Below are 19,839 nucleotides of genomic sequence, written 5' to 3' on the forward strand. Positions count from 1 at the left end.
ACACACACACACACACACACACACACACACACACACACACACACACACACACACACACACACACACGCCAGTGGTGTAAAGTAACAAAGTACATTTACTTAAGTACAATTTTGAGGTATTTTTTACTTTACTGGAGTATTTCCAATTTTCAGTACTTTTACTTCTACTCCAGTACATCTCAGAGGCAAATAGTGTACTTTTACTCCACTACAATTATTTGAAAACTTTAGTTACTAGTTACTTAGTAGATTTTGATTATTATTACAAAACATACATTAACCACTTCAGCCCTATATGCATTAGGGCTATTTGAAAATGCAATGCGTCGCGACGCATTGTGAGCTTGTAGATCTGCTATTTTCAAATAGATTGTTTTAACATCTATATATACAATTTGAATCCTGCGCCATGTCGGTTGTCCGTATGCGACGCCAGTGTGACGTCATATGACATCACGGTCGTGACATCACGATGAGACACGCCAGTGTGACGTAATCTCACGACAGCATGACATCACATCCTACCTATAAATATGTAGGATGCACCAGTTCGACGGCTTCCATCCTCAGCACAACCCACGCCGACGACCCTTTACACAAATAAACTGCTAACTTCATCTCCTGCGATTTCAGCTATCTTTTCACATTGTACACCACTGCACACTCCCCACAAGTCTGCCATACCAGGTCTGAGTAATCACAAAGTGGGTTTTGGTCATTGGAGAGGTGATGCACGTCACCTCTTTCTGAAGTGGGTACTTTCAAAGCCTGCCGTGGATTTAGGAGAGCACAAAACTCTCTCTCACACTGTGAGGTGCCTGTAAGGTGGCACTGCAAAGTGAACGACGCGTCACGCTAGACGTTCGGGCCGCGTAGCGGCCCGAACTTCTAGTTGTATACATTTGGAAATTTCACAAGTTTTTGTTAACTTGTGAAATGGGACATTCTGCAAAATGAGTATTTTCTACTTTAGGCACTTTAAGTGCATTTTGATACCAATACTTTCGTACTTAAATTTTTAATTCCAGACTGATACTTGATAATTTTACTTAATACATTTTAGTACTTTTTCTACCACTGACGCACGCACACGCACGCACGCATGCACACACTCACAGTGCTATACTAGTGAGGACATCAAAATCCTATAGGACGACGTTCATAATAGCAGAAAATAGTCAAAATGCTTGAAGATCAGATATTTTTCTTTTCTTTTACATGTATAAAATAGGATGAACTCTTAACCTCTAAATGTTGAATCCTAATCCCAACCTGTTGTTGACTAGACATGTTGTGTTGAAGCCTTTCTGCAGTCACAGAGGAGAGGGGCCCCTCAGGGGCCACAGCCTGCTGGCCCCCAGAGATATGACAACGTCTGGCAACCACACACACACACACACACACACACACACACACACACACACACACACACACACACACACACACACACACACACACACACACACACACACACACACACACACACACACACACACACACACAAGCAGGCAAGTGTAACAGTCATGGATATATTCTTTCAGCCAGTCCAACAAACACACACATCTGATGCTGTACATGTCCTAAAACTGTTTCACACACACACACACACACACACACACACACACACACACACACACACACACACACACACACACACACACACACGCGTGTGTATTAATAACTATAATCCTCATTTTAGGACTGCAATTTTATGAATTTCTTTTTTTAAATACATTTTTCCCAGTAAGCCCAAAAATTGCTGACAAGCGAGCTTGTAGATCAGCTATTCTTCGGTGCACGACACAAGCACACAACTGAGTGTAAATCAGGCATATAACTCTATCTCTAATCCCTGAACCTAACTTCTAAATGTCTAATTCATAACCCCAACCTGAATCTTTTTTTCTAGCGCACACACGCACGCACACGCACACACACACGCACACACGCCAAAAACAGATCCACTAGCACTTGAACGAATGGAGTGAATGGAGAGATTACATGCAGATTAACATGAGAATAGGGTTTTTTATAGCAGATTACCAAACATGGTCAGTTTGGTCACCGTCACTCACAGTCAACACGTGTCAATCAGTCACTAACGTGAACACAATCACACTCTCAACAACAACATGATTCCAGAGATCTTTCAGGTGACATTAGGAACAGGATCCTGGATTTAACTCTTCCACTGCCAGAATAAATACATAAATAAATAAAGCCCAGACTGTCTGCCAGTGATTTTTTTATTTTCTTACCTTTTCAAGTAGTTTTTATTTGTTGACGAAATGGTCAATATATTTAGTCTTAGTTTTAGTCATCATAGCTTAGTTTTCATTTAGTCTTTATTTAGTTTTGGTCAGTGAAAAAACATAGTGTTTCGTCATAGTTTTAGTTGACAAAATGAACACTGTTTGAAGTGCTGGAAGAAGTACTCAGACTTTGGATTTAAGTAAAAGTAAAAAAAAAAACTACTCTGTTAGAAGTAAGTAAAAGTTCTGTATTTAAAAACGTACAATCAAGATATACTGTATCAAAAGTAACGTGTACTAACTTCTCAGCCATGAGGTCAACCCCGTCTCTAATGTCTGACTGTGTTTGTGTTCGATTCATGCAACACGTCCTAATCTGCTTTAATAAGCAGCGGTGGACAAAACTACTCACATTTTCTTTCGTACTTGAGTAAGAGTATTAATACTGCAATGTAGACATTTTCTGTTACAAGAAAAAAAGTCTGGAATTCAAAATTGACTTGAGTAAAAGTACTAAAGTATTGGTATCAAAATATACTTAACGTAAACAAGTAAAAGTACTCATTATGCAGAATGTCCCATTTCACAAGTTTTCAAATGTATAAAAATATTTTGAAAATACAATCTACAAGCTCACAATGCGTCGCGATGTGACGCATTGTGAGCTTGTAGATCTGCTATTTTCAAATAGCCCTAATGTATATAGAGCTGAAGTGGTTAATGTATGTTTTGTAATAATAATCTAAATCTACAAAGTAACTAGTCACTCAAAGTTTTCAAATAAATGTAGTGGAGTAAAAAGTACGATATTTGCCTCTGAGATGGAGTGGAGTAGAAGTAAAAGTACTAAAAATCGGAAGCACTCCAGTAAAGTAAAAAAGATCCTCAAAATTGTACTTAAGTACAGTACTTGTACAGTAAATGTACTTTGTTACTTTACATCACTGTTAATAAGAGCGGTGTAATTAAAAGTAATCTGCTATATGGGTTATTAAAAAAGGATTATAGAAGGGATTATACCTTTAAATGAAGCCAGTACAGGGTGCTATTGTGTAATAAGTTCATACGTTGGTGGTTTAGGATGACATTTTTCCCAGCAGACGGTGAAACAGAGACATGCACAGATAGGAGGGTGGGGTTACGCTGTCGTTACAGTGTTACAGTGTTATGGTCATAAACGTAAACGATAAAATGTACACCTGCACTCTCAAACCAGTTCGACTGTACCGGCTGACACTGTGTGTGTGTGTGTGTGTGTGCGTGTGCGTGTGCGTGTGCGTGTGCGTGTGCGTGCGCGTGCGCGTGCGTGTGCGCGCGTGTGTGTGTAAAGGAAATGGTACCTGAAACTAAAGTCACGTTAAATGGCAGACAACAGTTTGTTTTTTTGAGTGGTGCCATCCACTCCTACATTTGACCGTGTGCGTTTGTCTGTCAGAGCACGACCTCAACAGCTGCAGCCGAGTGCAACACAAACATGCAACCAGTTACACTAATTCAACACAAACAAGAGACAGTGACACACACACACACACACACACACACACACACACACACACACACACACACACACACACACACACACAATCAAAGGCACCACTCACTTCACACTGGGTGTGATTTTTACTTAAGTATCACTATCGAAGCAATACCACAGTACTGTTACAAATAGAAGGTCTGTATTTTACTTGAGTACATCAAAGTATCCACAGTACCAAAGCAAAGTTTTAAGTGGTTAAATGTCTTTTTATCACTACAGCCACTAAGCTACAGCTGTCCGCTAAAAGAATATCTCGCCGAGTTAAAGATCGGGGTTTCTGCCAATCATTCCATTCCTTTTTAACATCCATGATTATGACCAAAGGTTGCTAATTCGTCTTTCTAATTAGTGCCCATGGTTCCAGTAAACGATCATCAACATCAGTGTCTGACCTCGTGAACGCTCTTAAATGGAAGCAAGTCACTGATCTCATTCCCCCCAGATTCGGCACAAACATGGGGATGAATTCATTTCACCGTTATGCCACCAACATGTGGAATGTCCCACTATACCAACAGCCATCATAAAGTGCGACTCCCTCCCTACTCTCCGTCAAAACCACCATAAAAGAGCATCTGTGGACCTATTGTAGACCAGTGGTTCTCAAAGTGGGGTCCGGGGACCCCCAGGGGTACTTGAGGGGGTTCCATGGGGTCCCCAGCTAAATGATGGATAGGAACCAAATGGACCCTTATGGGTCTGTAACTCTGAGAGTGTACAAATGGAACCAAATGGACCCGTTAATGCCATTAAACGGGGGGTCCGCAGCCTAATGCATGTCAAACTGGGGGTCCTTGAAATTAAAATGGTTGAGAATCACTGCTAGAGCCGTGAAAAAATCTTCTCTTATGGGGGTCCCTGGCATATATTTTCAAACGGGGGTCCGCGGGCTAACAAGTGTCAATTTGGGGGTCCTTGTCCTGAAAAAGTTTGAGAACCACTGCTGTAGACAATTATAGTGATGGGTCGTTCATGATCGATTCGTTCAACAGCGTTATCGGGGGTTGTCTGTCTGTCTGTCTGTCTGTCTGTCTCTCTGTCTGTCTGTCTGTCTGTCTGTCTGTCTGTCTGTCTCTCTGTCTCTCTGTCTCTCTGTCTCTCTGTCTCTCTGTCTGTCTGTCTGTCTGTCTGTCTGTCTGTCTCTCTGTCTCTCTGTCTCTCTGTCTCTCTGTCTCTCTGTCTGTCTGTCTGATAGTGTAACAGAGGTATAGACTTTAATCCAGTCATTGAGTCACCTGCTTGTCCCCTAAGGGTTATATTCTGTATAGCTTTACATCACTCACTGGACTCCTTACAGTTAATCCTATGTCACCTTCCATGTCACCTTAAAGACGTCCCTGTCACCTTAAAGACGTCCCTGTCACCTTACCTTTCACCTCGTCACTGTCACACCAAGTGTTAACGTTGTATCTTTCACCTTACATTTCACAACCAGTATTAATGCTCAGTGACCTATCACTATTAAAAGGTAGGACAGGGCGGTATGACTTAAAATCACAGTATCACCATTAATTCAAACTTTTGCCTTAATTATGATTTATTTAGATTAGAAACTAAACAAAACTAAACCACCTGAGGATTACACACAGAGTAATCAGACACATCCATCTTCTTGTAAATCTTCTCCTGTCGTCTAACAAACACAGCAATTATTTTTTCTAAACGTTCTTTTTGTCCAAACCCGTTGTGCCAGAGGAGTGTCTCCTCTACGCTCCGTTTAAATCACCTGTGTTGTTGTTGAGCAACAGCTATAGTCCATGAGCCAGACAAGATTTCATTATCGAAAGAGTGGGCAAAACCATACCTATATTAAATTGTTCATAGGGTCAATACGAGTAAATAAATATATGATAACCTTTCCACAGGAGTAGCTTTTTCATGGTTATCACACATTTTGTTATTTTCCCCATACGTACATGACAGGTGAAAAAATTACAACATTTTAAAAAGAGTTATCATAATGAAACTTCCCCAGTTGATTACTTACATGAAGACAATGATTTATCCTATTGCAAGTTTTCTGAAATTGTATATTTGAATATGCAAATTAGGCATTTAGTCCATGAGCCAGAGCCCCAAAATTGAGCCAGATATTGAATATTCCCTTGTTAAAAACCTTTGACTCCAACATCTTAACAAAATGAATTAAGAATGTTGACTCTGGCTTTGTCCAATGTTCCAATGTTGATTCTGGAAAGTTATGCAAATTCAGGCATATTTTCCTAATGCATAATTTGAATATTTAAATATACAATTTCAGAAAACTTGTAATACGATAAATCATTGTCTTCAATGATCAACTGGGGAAGTTTCATTATGATAACTCTTTTTTAAATGTTGTCATTTTTTCACCTGTCATGTACGTATGGGGAAAATAACAAAATGTGTGATAACCATGAAAAAGCTGCTCCTGTGGAAAGGTTACCATATATTTATTTACTCATATTGACCCTATGAACAATTTAATATAGGTATGGTTTTGCCCACTCTTTCGATAATCATTTCTCAATTTTGGGGCTCTGGCTCATGGACTACTATTAGTAGAGCATGGTTCTCCTCTGATTACATCACTTCACCTTTATGATTCTGTACAGCAGTGGTTCTCAAACTTTTTCTTGTCAAGGACCCCCAAATGGACACTTATTAGCCCGCGGACCCCCATTTGAAAAGATACATTTTAAGGACCCCCAGTTTGACATGCATTAGGGCTACGGACCCCCGTTTAATGGCATTTCTATCTCTGGGACCCCAATTCATATTGTAAAATCAATGTTAATTTAACTCTGAGAGTGTACAAATGGAACCAAATGGACCCGTTAGGGTCCATTTGGTTCCATTTGTACACTCTCAGAGTTACAGACCCATAAGGGTCCATTTGGTTCCTGTCCATTATTTAGCTGGGTACCCCCTGGAACCCCCTCAAGTACCCCTGGGGGTCCCCGGACCCCACTTTGAGAACCAACGCTGTACAGGCTTTGACAGACGTGTGTTCATAATGCCAGAAAAAAAATAGACAATCTAGAAGTTTAGGATTGAAGGGTTAACCATCATGAACCATCTTTTCTTTCATAAGAAAAAGAAAAAATGATTGTTAGACACCTGCCAACATTCCTCTGTGTAATGACTCTCTCTCTCCACTGTATGCCAACCTCACTCTATCACATTATTCACTCTCTCTCTCTCTCTCCACTGTATGCCAACCTCACTCTATCACACTGATTCTCTCTCTGCTGTATGCCAACCTTGCTCTATCACGCTGATTCACTCTCTCTCTCTCTCTGCTGCATGCCAACCTCACTCTATCACGCTGATTCACTCTCTTTAATGAGTAACACACACAAACCGTTGTGCGTTTGTTCCTTGATTCACACACACACACACACACACACACACACACACACACACACACACACACACACACACACACACACACACACACACACACACACACACACACACACAAATACACACAGACAGACACACACACACACACACACACACACACACACACACACACACACACACACGCTGACTAACCCCCCATTTAGGACCGGAACTGAGGGGGAGTTTGCTGTGTAACCATATGTATCCTATTACATGCTCGCTGTGTGTGTGTGTGTGTGTGTACACTGTATGTGTGTGTGTGTGTGGGGGGGGGCAGAGGGCAGTCATGTGTGTTTGCACACACACACACACACACACACACACACACACACACACACACACACACACACACACACTGGAGTCTTTCATTGCTACTGTTTAACAAGCAGTCTTTGTAGTCGCCCCCCTACAACACTTTGACTGACACACACACGTATGCACGCGCGCACACACACACACACACACACACACACACACACACACACACACACACACACACACACACACACACACACACACACACACACACACACACACACACACACACACACACACACACACACACACACACACACACACACACGGTAATGATCGGCATCCAGGCCTTTGGGTAAACGTTTTAAGAACCCTGAGAGACAGAGAGAGAGACATGGATAGTGATAGAGAGAGCGAGAGAAAGGGTCAGAGAGAGAGAGAGACAGACAGACATGGAGAGACAGAGAGAGAGAGAGAGAAAGAGATCTCTTTCTCTCTCTCTCTGTCTCTGAGAATGAGAGAGACAGACAGAGTCCTGACGTTGCAGCTGTGCAGTAAAGGTGTGTGTTACATAGATCAGTGTTTCATGCAAAGGACCCCTAATGACCATAACCTCTGACTGCAGCCCCCTACTGTGAAACATCTGATCTACAAGCTCACAATGCTTCCATTCTAACACACATCCCCCCCACATCACTTTAAAGACCTGTGACTGACAATCACATGTGTGAGTTTAGTTATGATCTTCGCGCGCACACACACACACACACACACACACACACACACACACACACACACACACACACACACACACACACACACACACACACACACACACACACACACACACACACACACTTTTTCCCCCCTCTACTACGGCAACACACACAGTTTGTATTACATCAACATTATGTTGTAATACAACAATTCTATGAATGGCATTTATTCTATTATCTTATTTTGGGGCATTTTTAACAGATAACCTAAAGCTTTTCTGTGCAGATACAACTCTAACCCTAACTCCTAAATCTAACCTCTAAATGTCTAACTCTAACCTGAACCTTTTTTCCAATTGTAAACATATCTCTGGAAATATGTAACCATAAAACCAACACACACACACACACACACACACACACACACACACACACACACACACACACACACACACACACACACACACACACACACACACACACACACACACACACACACACACACACACACACACACACACACACACACACACACGCACGAGAATTTAAATAGCCCAGTTCCTACAATGCAACCATAATACTTCCTCAGCAACAATGCATGTCCAAAAGGCCTGAGCAGTGAGTAAAGAGCTCAGCTGTGGAGAGGTGGTTATAGTCGACTGAATCAACTGTAGATTTAACCTTCTGATATACAGTCTACTAAAACTAGACTAAAAATAAATACATTGAATTTTATTCAAAACACTACAACTAAAAGCTGAATCAAAAGCTGCCGTCAGAATGAACACGGATGTATTATGCGTACCAGTGGTGGAAAAAGTACTTAAATGTTTTACTTAAGTAAAAGTATCAATACTGCAATGTACTGTAGAAATACTCTGTTACACGTAAAAGTCCGGAATTAAAAACTTTACTCGAGTTAAAGTATTGGCATCAAATTGTACTTAAAGTACCAAAAGTAAAAGGTACTCGTTATGCAGAATGTCCCATTTTCACAAGTTTTCAAATGTATAAAATCGTTTGAAAATAGCAGATCTACAAGCTCACAATGCGTCGCATGGCGACGCATTGTGAGCTTGTAGATCTGCTATTTTCAAATGGCCGAAATGTATATAGTGCTGAAGTGGTTAATGTATGTTTTGTAATAATAATCAAAATCTACAAAGTAACTAGTAACTAAAGTTTTCAAATAATTTCAGCGGAGTAAAAAGTAAAATATTTTCCTCTGAGATGTAGTGGAGTAGAAGTAAAAGTACTGAAAATACCTCAGAATTGTACTTAAGTACAGTACTTGAGTAAATGTACTTAGTTACTTTACACCGCTGATATGTACACAGGAGGAGGAGACATTCAAAGCACATGCAAAACCTCTCTCCCTCTCTCTCTCTCTCTCTGCTGTATGCCAACCTCGCTCTATCATCTCAGAAGGTAGAAGCAGCAGTTGACGAACATTCAAAGCACATGCAAAGTGCAGCGAGGAACATCGGATCTACAAAACACTATGCTTACTGGGTCTCAACATGGGGTCCGGGGACCTTCGTAGGGTCCTTGGCCGGGGGGGGGGGGGGTTCCAGGGGGTCCCTAGGTAAACGATCGATAGTTAGGAACCAAATGGAATGGACCCAAAGCAAAGCAAAGTTTGTTGTTTACCCAGGGTGTCGGACTAAGCACGAAGCTTGTTTCCAGCCGGACCCTGCATGGAAGCCTTGCTCAAGGGCTATTCAGCGGTGATTCATGATTGATGTGATGAATTGGGGAATCGAACTAGGGACCTTCCGGTATCAAGGCCGCCCCTCTAACCACTAGGCCACCGCTGCCACCCTTACGGGTCTGTAATTCTGAGAGGGTACAGATGTATACTAAGGTGTGTGCACTGTGCGGGCCACCCGGAAATAGCAGATCTAAAAGCTCACGGCGCGTCAAGCTTGTAGACCGGCTATTTTTGGGCGTCTACGGTTAAAAATGGCAAAACTAATTGTAAACAAAAACATGGCATATGTGGCAATGTCAAGGTCTTAAAATTGCTGTACTAAAATGTTTGACGTCCTCACAAGTGTACTAATACGTGTGTGTGTGTGTGTGTGTGTGTGTGTGTGTGTGTGTGTGTGTGTGTGTGTGTGTGTGTGTGTGTGTGTGTGTGTTAGGGGTGTGCCGATACACTAATTTCACGAAACGATACAATACGATATTTGGCTCACAACTTCGATACGATTTCGATACGATACGATACGCACTTTTTTTATTATGAAAATATATGGAGGAGAAAAAAAGAAAATGCAAACAAATAATTCTGTTTTTGCATTATTCAGACATGCAAACTTGTAGCTTTTCAGCTACAATAGCCGTTTTGAATCCAAATAGTATGACACCTGACCCGAAAAAAAACATGTTGTCACTCTTTTCACTTCGGGGCCGTTTGCATGCCTGATTATTATGATTGTAAAAAAAAAAAAAAATGTTTTTTTTTTTTCAAAAACGATATTATTTTTTTTCCAAAACGATACATATCGTCGCGAAAACGTATTGCGATATATCGCGGGACGATATATCGGCACACCCCTAGTGTGTGTGTGTGTGTGTGTGTGTGTGTGTGTGTGTGTGTGTGTGTGGCCACGTAGCATGTGGTATAGAGGTTTGATCCACCCACTCTGTCTCTCTCTCTGATGTTAACCATGGAGTCTCTCCAAACTGCTACTGTATGTAATGTAATGTATCCCATAGTAACTGTACAGTTAAAAATAGTAATATATATTGAGGGACACACAGACGTTAGTTTACAAACATATAACTATTTAACACAACCGTTGCCATGGAAATAACACAATAGACGAGGAGGATATTTTTTTTTCCCTAACAAGGAATCCCATCTTAAAGAACTATAGCTCCAAACATCAGCCTATAGGAGGGTCTTATTCCCCTTTAAACATCAGCCTATAGGAGGGTCTTATTCCCCTTTAAACATCAGCCTATAGGAGGGTCTTATTCCCCTTTAAACATCAGCCTATAGGAGGGTCTTATTCCCCTTTAAACATCAGCCTATAGGAGGGTCTTATTCCCCTTTAAACATCAGCCTATAGGAGGGTCTTATTCCCCTTTAAACATCAGCCTATAGGAGGGTCTTATTCCCCTTTAAACATCAGCCTATAGGAGGGTCATATTCCCCTTTAAACATCAGCCTATAGGAGGGTCATATTCCCCTTTAAACATCAGCCTATAGGAGGGTCTTATTCACCTTTAAACACTTGAGCCCCAGCAGCCATATGAATGAATGAATGAATAGAAAATGACTTAACACTGTTATAGTTACACACAAACTGCAGTCCACACACACACACACACACACACACACACACACACACACACACACACACACACACACACACACACACACACACACACACACACACACACACACACACAGAGGGAGGAGGAGAGACAGACAGATGAAGGTGAGAGAGACAGAGGGAGAGAGAGAGTAGAGGGACAGACAGACAGACAGACAGAGAGGGGGTAGGTACACACAGACAGACAGACAGACAGACAGACAGACAGAGAGAGGAGGTAGAGGGACGGACAGACAGACAGACAGACAGACAGACAGACAGACAGACGGACAGACAGACAGACAGACAGACAGACAGACAGACAGACAGACAGACAGACAGACAGACAGACAGACAGACAGACAGACAGACAGACAGACAGACAGACAGACAGACAGACAGACAGACAGACAGACAGACAGACAGACAGACAGACAGACAGACAGACAGACAGACAGACAGAGGAAGAGAGAGAGATTATAATAAGCAGACCTGGCAACACTGGCAGGACCTTGCAGGCCAGCCTGCCAGCGCTTTTGCACAACAACGTGTGCATCGGCCGACAGTTTGTGATGAACTAAATGCCAACTTTTGTCAACAGACTGCCAGTCTGAAGTAGTCTGTTTGGAGGAGAATCACTACAACAGACTGATAATCTGTTGGCAAAAGTTGGCATTTAGTTCAGCACCAACTGTCAGACGACGTTGATTAGGACTCATTGTTACATTTGAAAACATTCTAACAACACAAATGCACAGCACATTTTCATGAAAATATTTGAGAAACACTAGTTTAATTAATAATTAAAACATTTGGAAACAAGCCTAAATAAGCAACTACACTTTAGAAACAAGCCCAAAAAAACTCAACTCGCCAAACCACCAAGGTTTACAGGCAACTTCACAGAAAAAGAAGCCCAAAGTCGCTTACAATAAGCCGACATGGCAACACTGATTACAGGGGCTAGGGAAAGGGCAACAACCGTTTCTCTACTCGTGCTTTGATTCTCTTCACTAACCCCACGGCTAACGGCGGCTCTACCGGTCGGTACACGACCCAACCTGCTCGCTCGTTGATCGACGGTGTTATAGAAGTGCCGACCCGACGGCACGGCGATATCTACAACAGGTTGTCGGCAGGAGCCAAGACGGGCCGATACCGGAGCGGTGGAGAGTTGGCTTAACCTAATTAGACTTACTCTAAAAACGCCTTCTAAATCCTGACATCAGTTTTCTGAAAAACTTCAATATTTATTCAAAAATGACAACAGATGCATGTTGCTATATACTGTACATAGCAACAAGAACCCCAAAAGGGGTTCCCATCCTGAAAGGTGTAGTTACAAATAGGGGTTCCCGCCCCAAATGGGTTGTGAGCCTGTAGATCGGATATTTTCACAATGTTTGCCTCTTCCTTACGGAATATTTGACAATTTGGCCAATTTAGTATTAAAAATGTCTTTAAAGTCATGTATGTTGGTTTGTTTACTGTTGAGAGAGAAAACTATGTTGAACATTAAGCTAATTATCTGGATGATAATAATAATAATAATAATAATAATTTGGGAACCACTGGCTTACACCACCTATAATGTGTTAAAGGGATAGTTCACCCCCAAAATAAACATTTTTTGTCATTTTGGATACCTTTTTTGTTTTTGTCTCATTCCTAAGCCAATAATTTGATGATCGGCAGCGGTTCCGCTGGTCATCAAATTATTGTCTTAGGAATGAGACAAAAACATATCCATGAATTCAAGTCTCCATGGGATGACTAATCTCCATAGATTTGTTTTTTCTTTTTGGGTGAACTACCCCTTTAAGATTCTACAGCCTACAGAAAAAACAGTTGTATATCCACCTGAGAAGGGTTAGAATCTGTTTTAAGGTGTAATGAGGGGGGTGGTGGGGGTGGTGGGGGGTGGGTGTTGGTTTTCAATCAGTGGAACGGATGGGTTTCCTGCGTGTGGAAACCCGCGGCCGTGCAGGTCGGCTCGGCTTACAGGCTGCGTTGTGAGTGGATTGGATTTATCACCCTGCCAGGTGCAAGCAGAGACACCACACGGCTACCTGCATAGCAGAGGACTACAGTGGTGTAAAGTAACTAAGTACATTTACTCAAGTACTGTACTTAATTACAGTACTTACAGTAATTACTTAAGTACATTTTTTTAGGTATTTTTTTTACTTTACTGGAGTATTTCCAATTGTCTATACGTTTACTTCTACTCCACTACATCTCAGAGGCAAACGTTGTACCTTTACTCCACTACAATTATTTGAAAACTTTAGTTACTAGTTACTCACTATGAATTATTATTACATTATAGCCCTATTTTATACCTAGGCTATTTGAAAATAGCAGATCTACAAGCTCACAACGCGTCGCGATGCGACGCGTTGTGAGCTTGTAGATCGGCTATTTTCAAATGTTTTTGTACTTTTGCTTTTCGTACTTTTAAGTACATTTTGATACCAATGCTTTTGTACTTTTTTACTCAAGTATATTTTGAATTCCGGACTCTCGCTTGTAACAAGAGTACTTTCTACATTGCAGTATTGATACTTTTACTTAAGTAAGACATTTGAGGAGGAGGAGGAGAGAGCCTGCTGGGTGTGTTCTTTGTTTTGTTAAAACATGTCAGGAGACAATGAAGCTTCTGTACCGTCTGTCTGAATGTCAACCTGAGAGGAAGAGCATAGATTTAACGCTAATGTGTGCAGATCTTTGAATATACATATATATATTTTTAAAGCGAACATTTGTAACTCAAATCTTTTCATTTGAGGGTCCCTGGAACAACACATATTGAGATGAAAATCCTAACAAAACCCCCAAAATTGCATGTATTCAGCCGCGGACCCCCATCTCAAAATATGTTGTTCCAGGGACCCCCCATAGAAGCACAGATCGGAGTTCAAAATGTCCGCTTTAAAACATATATATACACTGTATATTTATTCAGAGATTTGTACTCATTTTCCACAATTTTGCACACAAAAAATGCAGATCTACAAGCTCATAGATCTGCTGTTTTTGAATGGCCAAAAAAAAAGAAGTTAAATTGACACAGATGCTGACAGTAGTCAGAGGTATTGTCCATGCGTGCTTCAGGGTGCTCGGTCGAGTGCCTGCCTACCACCGCAGAGGTTGTGGGTTTGAATACTTCTGGGCCTCAGGTGTTAATGGGTTAAAACGGGCCTACTCTGAACCCCCAGGACGGGGGACCCCTGGGGACCCCCATGTAGAGGTGACTTTGAAAGGCGGTGTGCTTCTGCTTAGCTGGCTTTACTGTAGGATTCTCCTCTCTCACTCTCTGTGTGTGCTCTGTGAAGATGTTTCATTTATCTGAGTAGAAGTACTGATACCACTATATAGAAATACTCTGTTACAAGTAAAAGTAGCGATACCACTATATAGAAATACTCTGTTACAAGTAAAAGGCCTGTATTCAGAATTTGACTTGAGTAAAAGTAACAACAGTATATTGGCATCAAAATATAATAGGCCTACTTAGAGTACCAAAGTAAAAGTACTCAAATTCTTAGAAATTATCAGATCTGCAAGGTCACACCATGTTGCATTGTGACACGGCTATTTTCAAATAGACAAAATATACAATTTAGTTTGATTAGTTAATGTATGTTTTTGTAGTGAGAATCTACTAATCTATAATCAAAGTCACTAGTAGTCACTAAAGCTGTCAAATAGTTTTACTGGTGGAGTAAAAAGTACAACAATTATTTGCCTCTTGAGAAGTAGTGGAGTAGAGCCTAGGAAGAGTCATACGTACGAGAAATTGACATACTCAAGTAAAGTCCTCAAAATGTGTACTTTATGTACAGCCTACTGCACTTGTATTGAGTAAATACTTAAGATACTTTCCACCACCGATAGGCCTAGTAGCCACGCTTAAGACTGCGTGGTTTCCTCCGCCGTAGGAATAAATAGAAATGTGGGTCAAGTTGTTGGAGCTCAGGAGAACAACCTAGCCACGACTTAACCGCTCACTGAGGCACTACACAGATCTCACATTAACCCTTTAAAGGCCAAGACCACTTTGGTCCGGGTTTGGGTTGTGTAGTTATACTTTGCCATGATGTGACTCCTAAGGTCGGCAAGAAATATAAAATAATTGCTCCAGTGATTAGAAATTGATAATTCAACATATGCTCCTCAGTAATAATAATAATAATACACTTTATTTGTATAGCACCTTTCATGACATGAAATGCAGCTCAAAGGGCTTTAAAGAGCAAGAATACAATTAAAGAAAAAGTACAACTAATTTAACTATAAAGCAAAGAAAATCAAAAGCATAAAACAACATTAAAATAAAACCAAACAAGGCAGTGAATCAGGCAGAACATTGAGGACATGAATAACAACACAGAGATTTAAAAATCAACTAAAAGCAAGAGTAAAGAAATATGTCTTGAGCTGTGCTTTAAAGCTATCCACAGAGGCTGCCTGTCTTAGGTGTAATGGGAGTTTGACTTACATTTGACTTACATTGTACTGTGACTTACATTCACTTACATAGTACGGTAAAACAGCTCTAAAAGTCACTATTTCAGCACGTAAACAAACACAAACAAAGTTGATTCAGACAATATAAAACATCACCAAACCCAGCACTGTTTGTTTTTCTAATACAAATGTCAACTTCCTGTTGATTTTACTATTTGAAAATCTGGATCCACGGATCCAGTCTGGGTTTTCTTCTTAATAAAAATGGACAAATCAACAGGAAGTTAACATTTTTATTAAACAGTACTGGGTTTGGTGATGTTCTATATTGTCTGAATCAACTTTGTTTGCGTTTATTCACGTGCTAAAAGAGTGACTTTGAGAGCTGTTTCACAGTGCAATGTTAGTCAATGAGGAGCATATTTTGAATGATATGTTTCCAATCAATGGAGAAGTTATTTTTGAATTCGGCGAGCAGGCTGGAAATAGCCAGATTTACAAGACCACAGCGCGTCGTGGGCGTGACGCGCTGTGGTCTTGTAAATCTGGCTATTTTCGGCATATGATGATGATGACAGACTTGCCATGTGTCAGCAATAGCTCCACGTTCTGATGTTGGCTTGGTTGATGTGGTGGCTGCAATTCACTATTATGATTATCATCATCATCATCATCATCATCATCATCCGTTTCTACGTCTGGAGACTCCCGTCCAGGACAGGCTTCAGACGTGGCTACTCAGGAGATTGGGCTCAGGACTGAACCCATTTGATTTGGTGTTACGGACCCGTTGTGACCCTTGCACGCCCTTGCTGACGTCGACCCCAGGCAGGGTTCGAACCCACGACCATCCGCATGAAAGGCATGTGCTCAAACCGCTACACTACACTATGATTATGATTGTTATTAATACGTTTACAATGTAGGCATTTAGCAGACGCTCTTGATCCAGAGCGATTTACGGTAAGCAAGGTAAACACGAGGTCATTACATCAACTAGAAAAGTAATCTACGATCATAGGTAATCCAAGAACATATCAAACAGCACACACACACACACACACACACACACACACACACACACACACAGTATCGCCGATTTCTGTCCGCGCTATTGGGTGCGCAACGCGCAATTTCTTTTACCAAATTAACCGCATAAACCCCCCAAAAAGTAAACAAGCCCGGAAAATGTTCGGTTATTTTCCAGGTTATGCGGTTAGTTTGGTACAAAAAAATTACTCCATGAAGTGAAGATGTCGAAGTTTTTTTCTTTTTCTGTGATGAGTTTGTGATGGGTGCTCGTCATTTCTCCTGGGTGCTTTAGCCCCGAGGCACCCACAGTATCGGCACCTTTGCACACGCACGCACGCACACACACACAGTGGTCTCAGAAAGTGTGTATATATATATATATGTGTGTGTGTGTGTGTGTGTGTGTGTGTGTGTGTGTGTGTGTGTGTGTGTGTGTGTGTGTGTGTGTGTATATATATATATATATATATATATATATATATATATATATATATGTATGATCATTTCTATGTCATTATAATGTCCATTATGGCCCATATATTATCAAGGCTACAAGCACAACCATAGACAGACCACACTGTGCTGTTATAGGCCAAAGAAAAAGCACAACAAAAGACCTGTTTTGTCTTGTTTTATCAATAGTTATTTTAGACCCAGACAGACAGACAGACAGACAGAGTGTCAGACAGACAGGGTGTCAGACAGACAGAGTGTCTGTCAGACAGACAGACAGACAGACAGACACACAGACAGACAGACACACAGACACACAGACAGACAGGCTGAATGACAGATAGACAGACAGACAGACAGACAGACAGACAGACAGACAGACAGACAGACAGACAGCTCACACTGATAAAGGTATTGATCACACACCACAGAGACAATTACTTAACCAGGCAAAGAGCTTGATCGATAGATTCGAGGAGAGGGAGGGAGGGCTCAGGGCTCATTGTTAAGGCTGGGGGTCTTTGCTCTGCCAGGGAGCTGTGTTATCTCACATACACCGCCCAGGTGTCTAAACTATAGCGAGGAATAAAGGATATCATTTCGCTGCTCACCGAAACAAAGGTGGCTTTATGATGATGAAAGCCTGTTCTCTATGGTGGGGACTCTCAGAACCCCAGCGTTTGTGTAAAATATACTTTTTTGGGGGTCAGAAAATAAATATTTTTTTTAAATGGGTTTGTTTTATACTCAACTGCGCCCCCTACAGATCTGGTCGATAGCATTTTTTCCCTATGGGACAAGACCTGTAGGGGGCGTTATGAGTAGAATGAACATTTCTCCGTCCGAACCGGTGGACATAAAATATAAATTTTAGACAAAAAGGTGAGGTTCTGAAAGAATGCCCACCGCGGAACAAAGGCTTTAATCTTCATAAAACCACCCTTGTTTTCGGCGAGTAGCGAAATTATACATTGGTATTTTTCACTATACTTCAGACATCGCACTTTTCATTTGCAGTCTATGGGGAAATACACGGTTAGTGGCAGAGCGGTTATAGGACGGGAGAAGTCGCTAAAGCTGTGCACAAATAATCAGTGGTGGAAAATGTACTCAAATGTTTTACTTAAGTAAAAGTACCAATATTGCAATATAGAAATACTCTATTACAAGTAAAAGTCCAGAATTCAAAATGTTCTTGAGTAAAAGTACAACAGTATATTGGCCTCAAAATGTACTTAAAGTATCAAAAGTAAAAGTACTAAATATTTGAAAATAGCCTAGATATAAAATAGGGCTAAAGGCGTTAGTGTATGTTTTATAATATAATAATTTATATCTGAAAAAAGTAACTAGTAACTAAAGTTTTCAAATAAATGTAGTGGAGTACAAGTACAATATTTGCCTCTGAGATGTAGTAGAAATACATTGGAAATTGGAAATACTCAAGTAAAGTACAAATACCTCAAAATTGCACTTAAGTACAGTGCTTAAGTAAATGTACTTAGTTACTTGTCCACCACTGCTAAAGCTATGCACAAATAATAATAAAAAATAAAAAAAAATGACAAAAAAATGTTTTAATAAAATATAATTTGAAATAAAAAATAGAAAATAAAATTTAAATAATTCGATAATAATATAAGAATGATTTCTTTACCTCGCAGTCGTACAGGTGGGTGAGCTGGCCTATGATCCACTCCTCTAGGTTCAGCCTCTTGCGGAGCTCCTTGCGGTCGTACTTGACGGTGACGCGGCCCTGCTTCCTCACCGGCGGGTCGGCCTCCTCCGCGCCGGCGACCAGGCCTCCCGGGCCGGGGGGAGTCTGGAAGTACACCCGGGGAGGAGGGCTGCTCTCCGGACCGCCTGGAGGAGCCGCCGGAGAGGGGCCGGAGGGGGGGGCCGCCGGGCTGGTGCTCACTGCAGCCATGGATGGGTGGGTGGGTGGGTTGGATAGGGGGTCCTCCGTAGGGCAGGCAGGGGGGGGTCCCCGGCTGGTTCTTCTTCAGATATGAAAAATAAAATCCCCCGTTTGTTCTTGGCTCTCTCTGTGTGTGTGTGTGTGTGTGTGTGTGTGTGTGTGTGTGTGTGCTGCACACCAACAAAAATAATAATAATATCAGAATGTGATTTTCTTTGTAGAATAAAATCCAAAGTCTGTTAGTGTTAATGAAGCTTGTGTTGGTTCAGATGGTCTCAGCTCTGATCTGTCCTCCTGGAGAAAGAAGATTATTATAAAAATACTCCTTTATTATGATTGTTTTAAAAAAAGGTTTATTATTCTATATTAGCCTATTTACACAACTGGAGCTTTAGAAATGAATAGAAAAACCTCCTCCATTCCGTTTAGAGTATAGAGTAACAAAGACTATATGATCACACGTCCTCCTGTTGTAGCTTCACGTTGTCTCTCTCTCTCTC

The 19,839-nt window shown here is 41.1% G+C and overlaps 1 protein-coding gene across 1 annotated transcript in view; it reads right to left on the reverse strand.

Moving 5' to 3' along the window:
• Positions 1 to 19,839, reverse strand: part of ppp1r14bb (protein phosphatase 1, regulatory (inhibitor) subunit 14Bb) — a 37,099-nt gene extending 17,260 nt beyond the window's left edge. The window contains exon 1 of the mRNA XM_084043044.1: positions 19,079 to 19,839. Coding sequence (XP_083899170.1) covers positions 19,079 to 19,348 — 270 coding nt within the window. The 5' untranslated portion in view covers positions 19,349 to 19,839. The remainder of the gene's footprint in view (positions 1 to 19,078) is intronic.

Source organism: Gymnoscopelus microlampas (assembly GCF_963454915.1).
Source record: "Gymnoscopelus microlampas genome assembly, chromosome: 19".
In the NCBI taxonomy this organism is placed as follows: domain Eukaryota; kingdom Metazoa; phylum Chordata; class Actinopteri; order Myctophiformes; family Myctophidae; genus Gymnoscopelus; species Gymnoscopelus microlampas.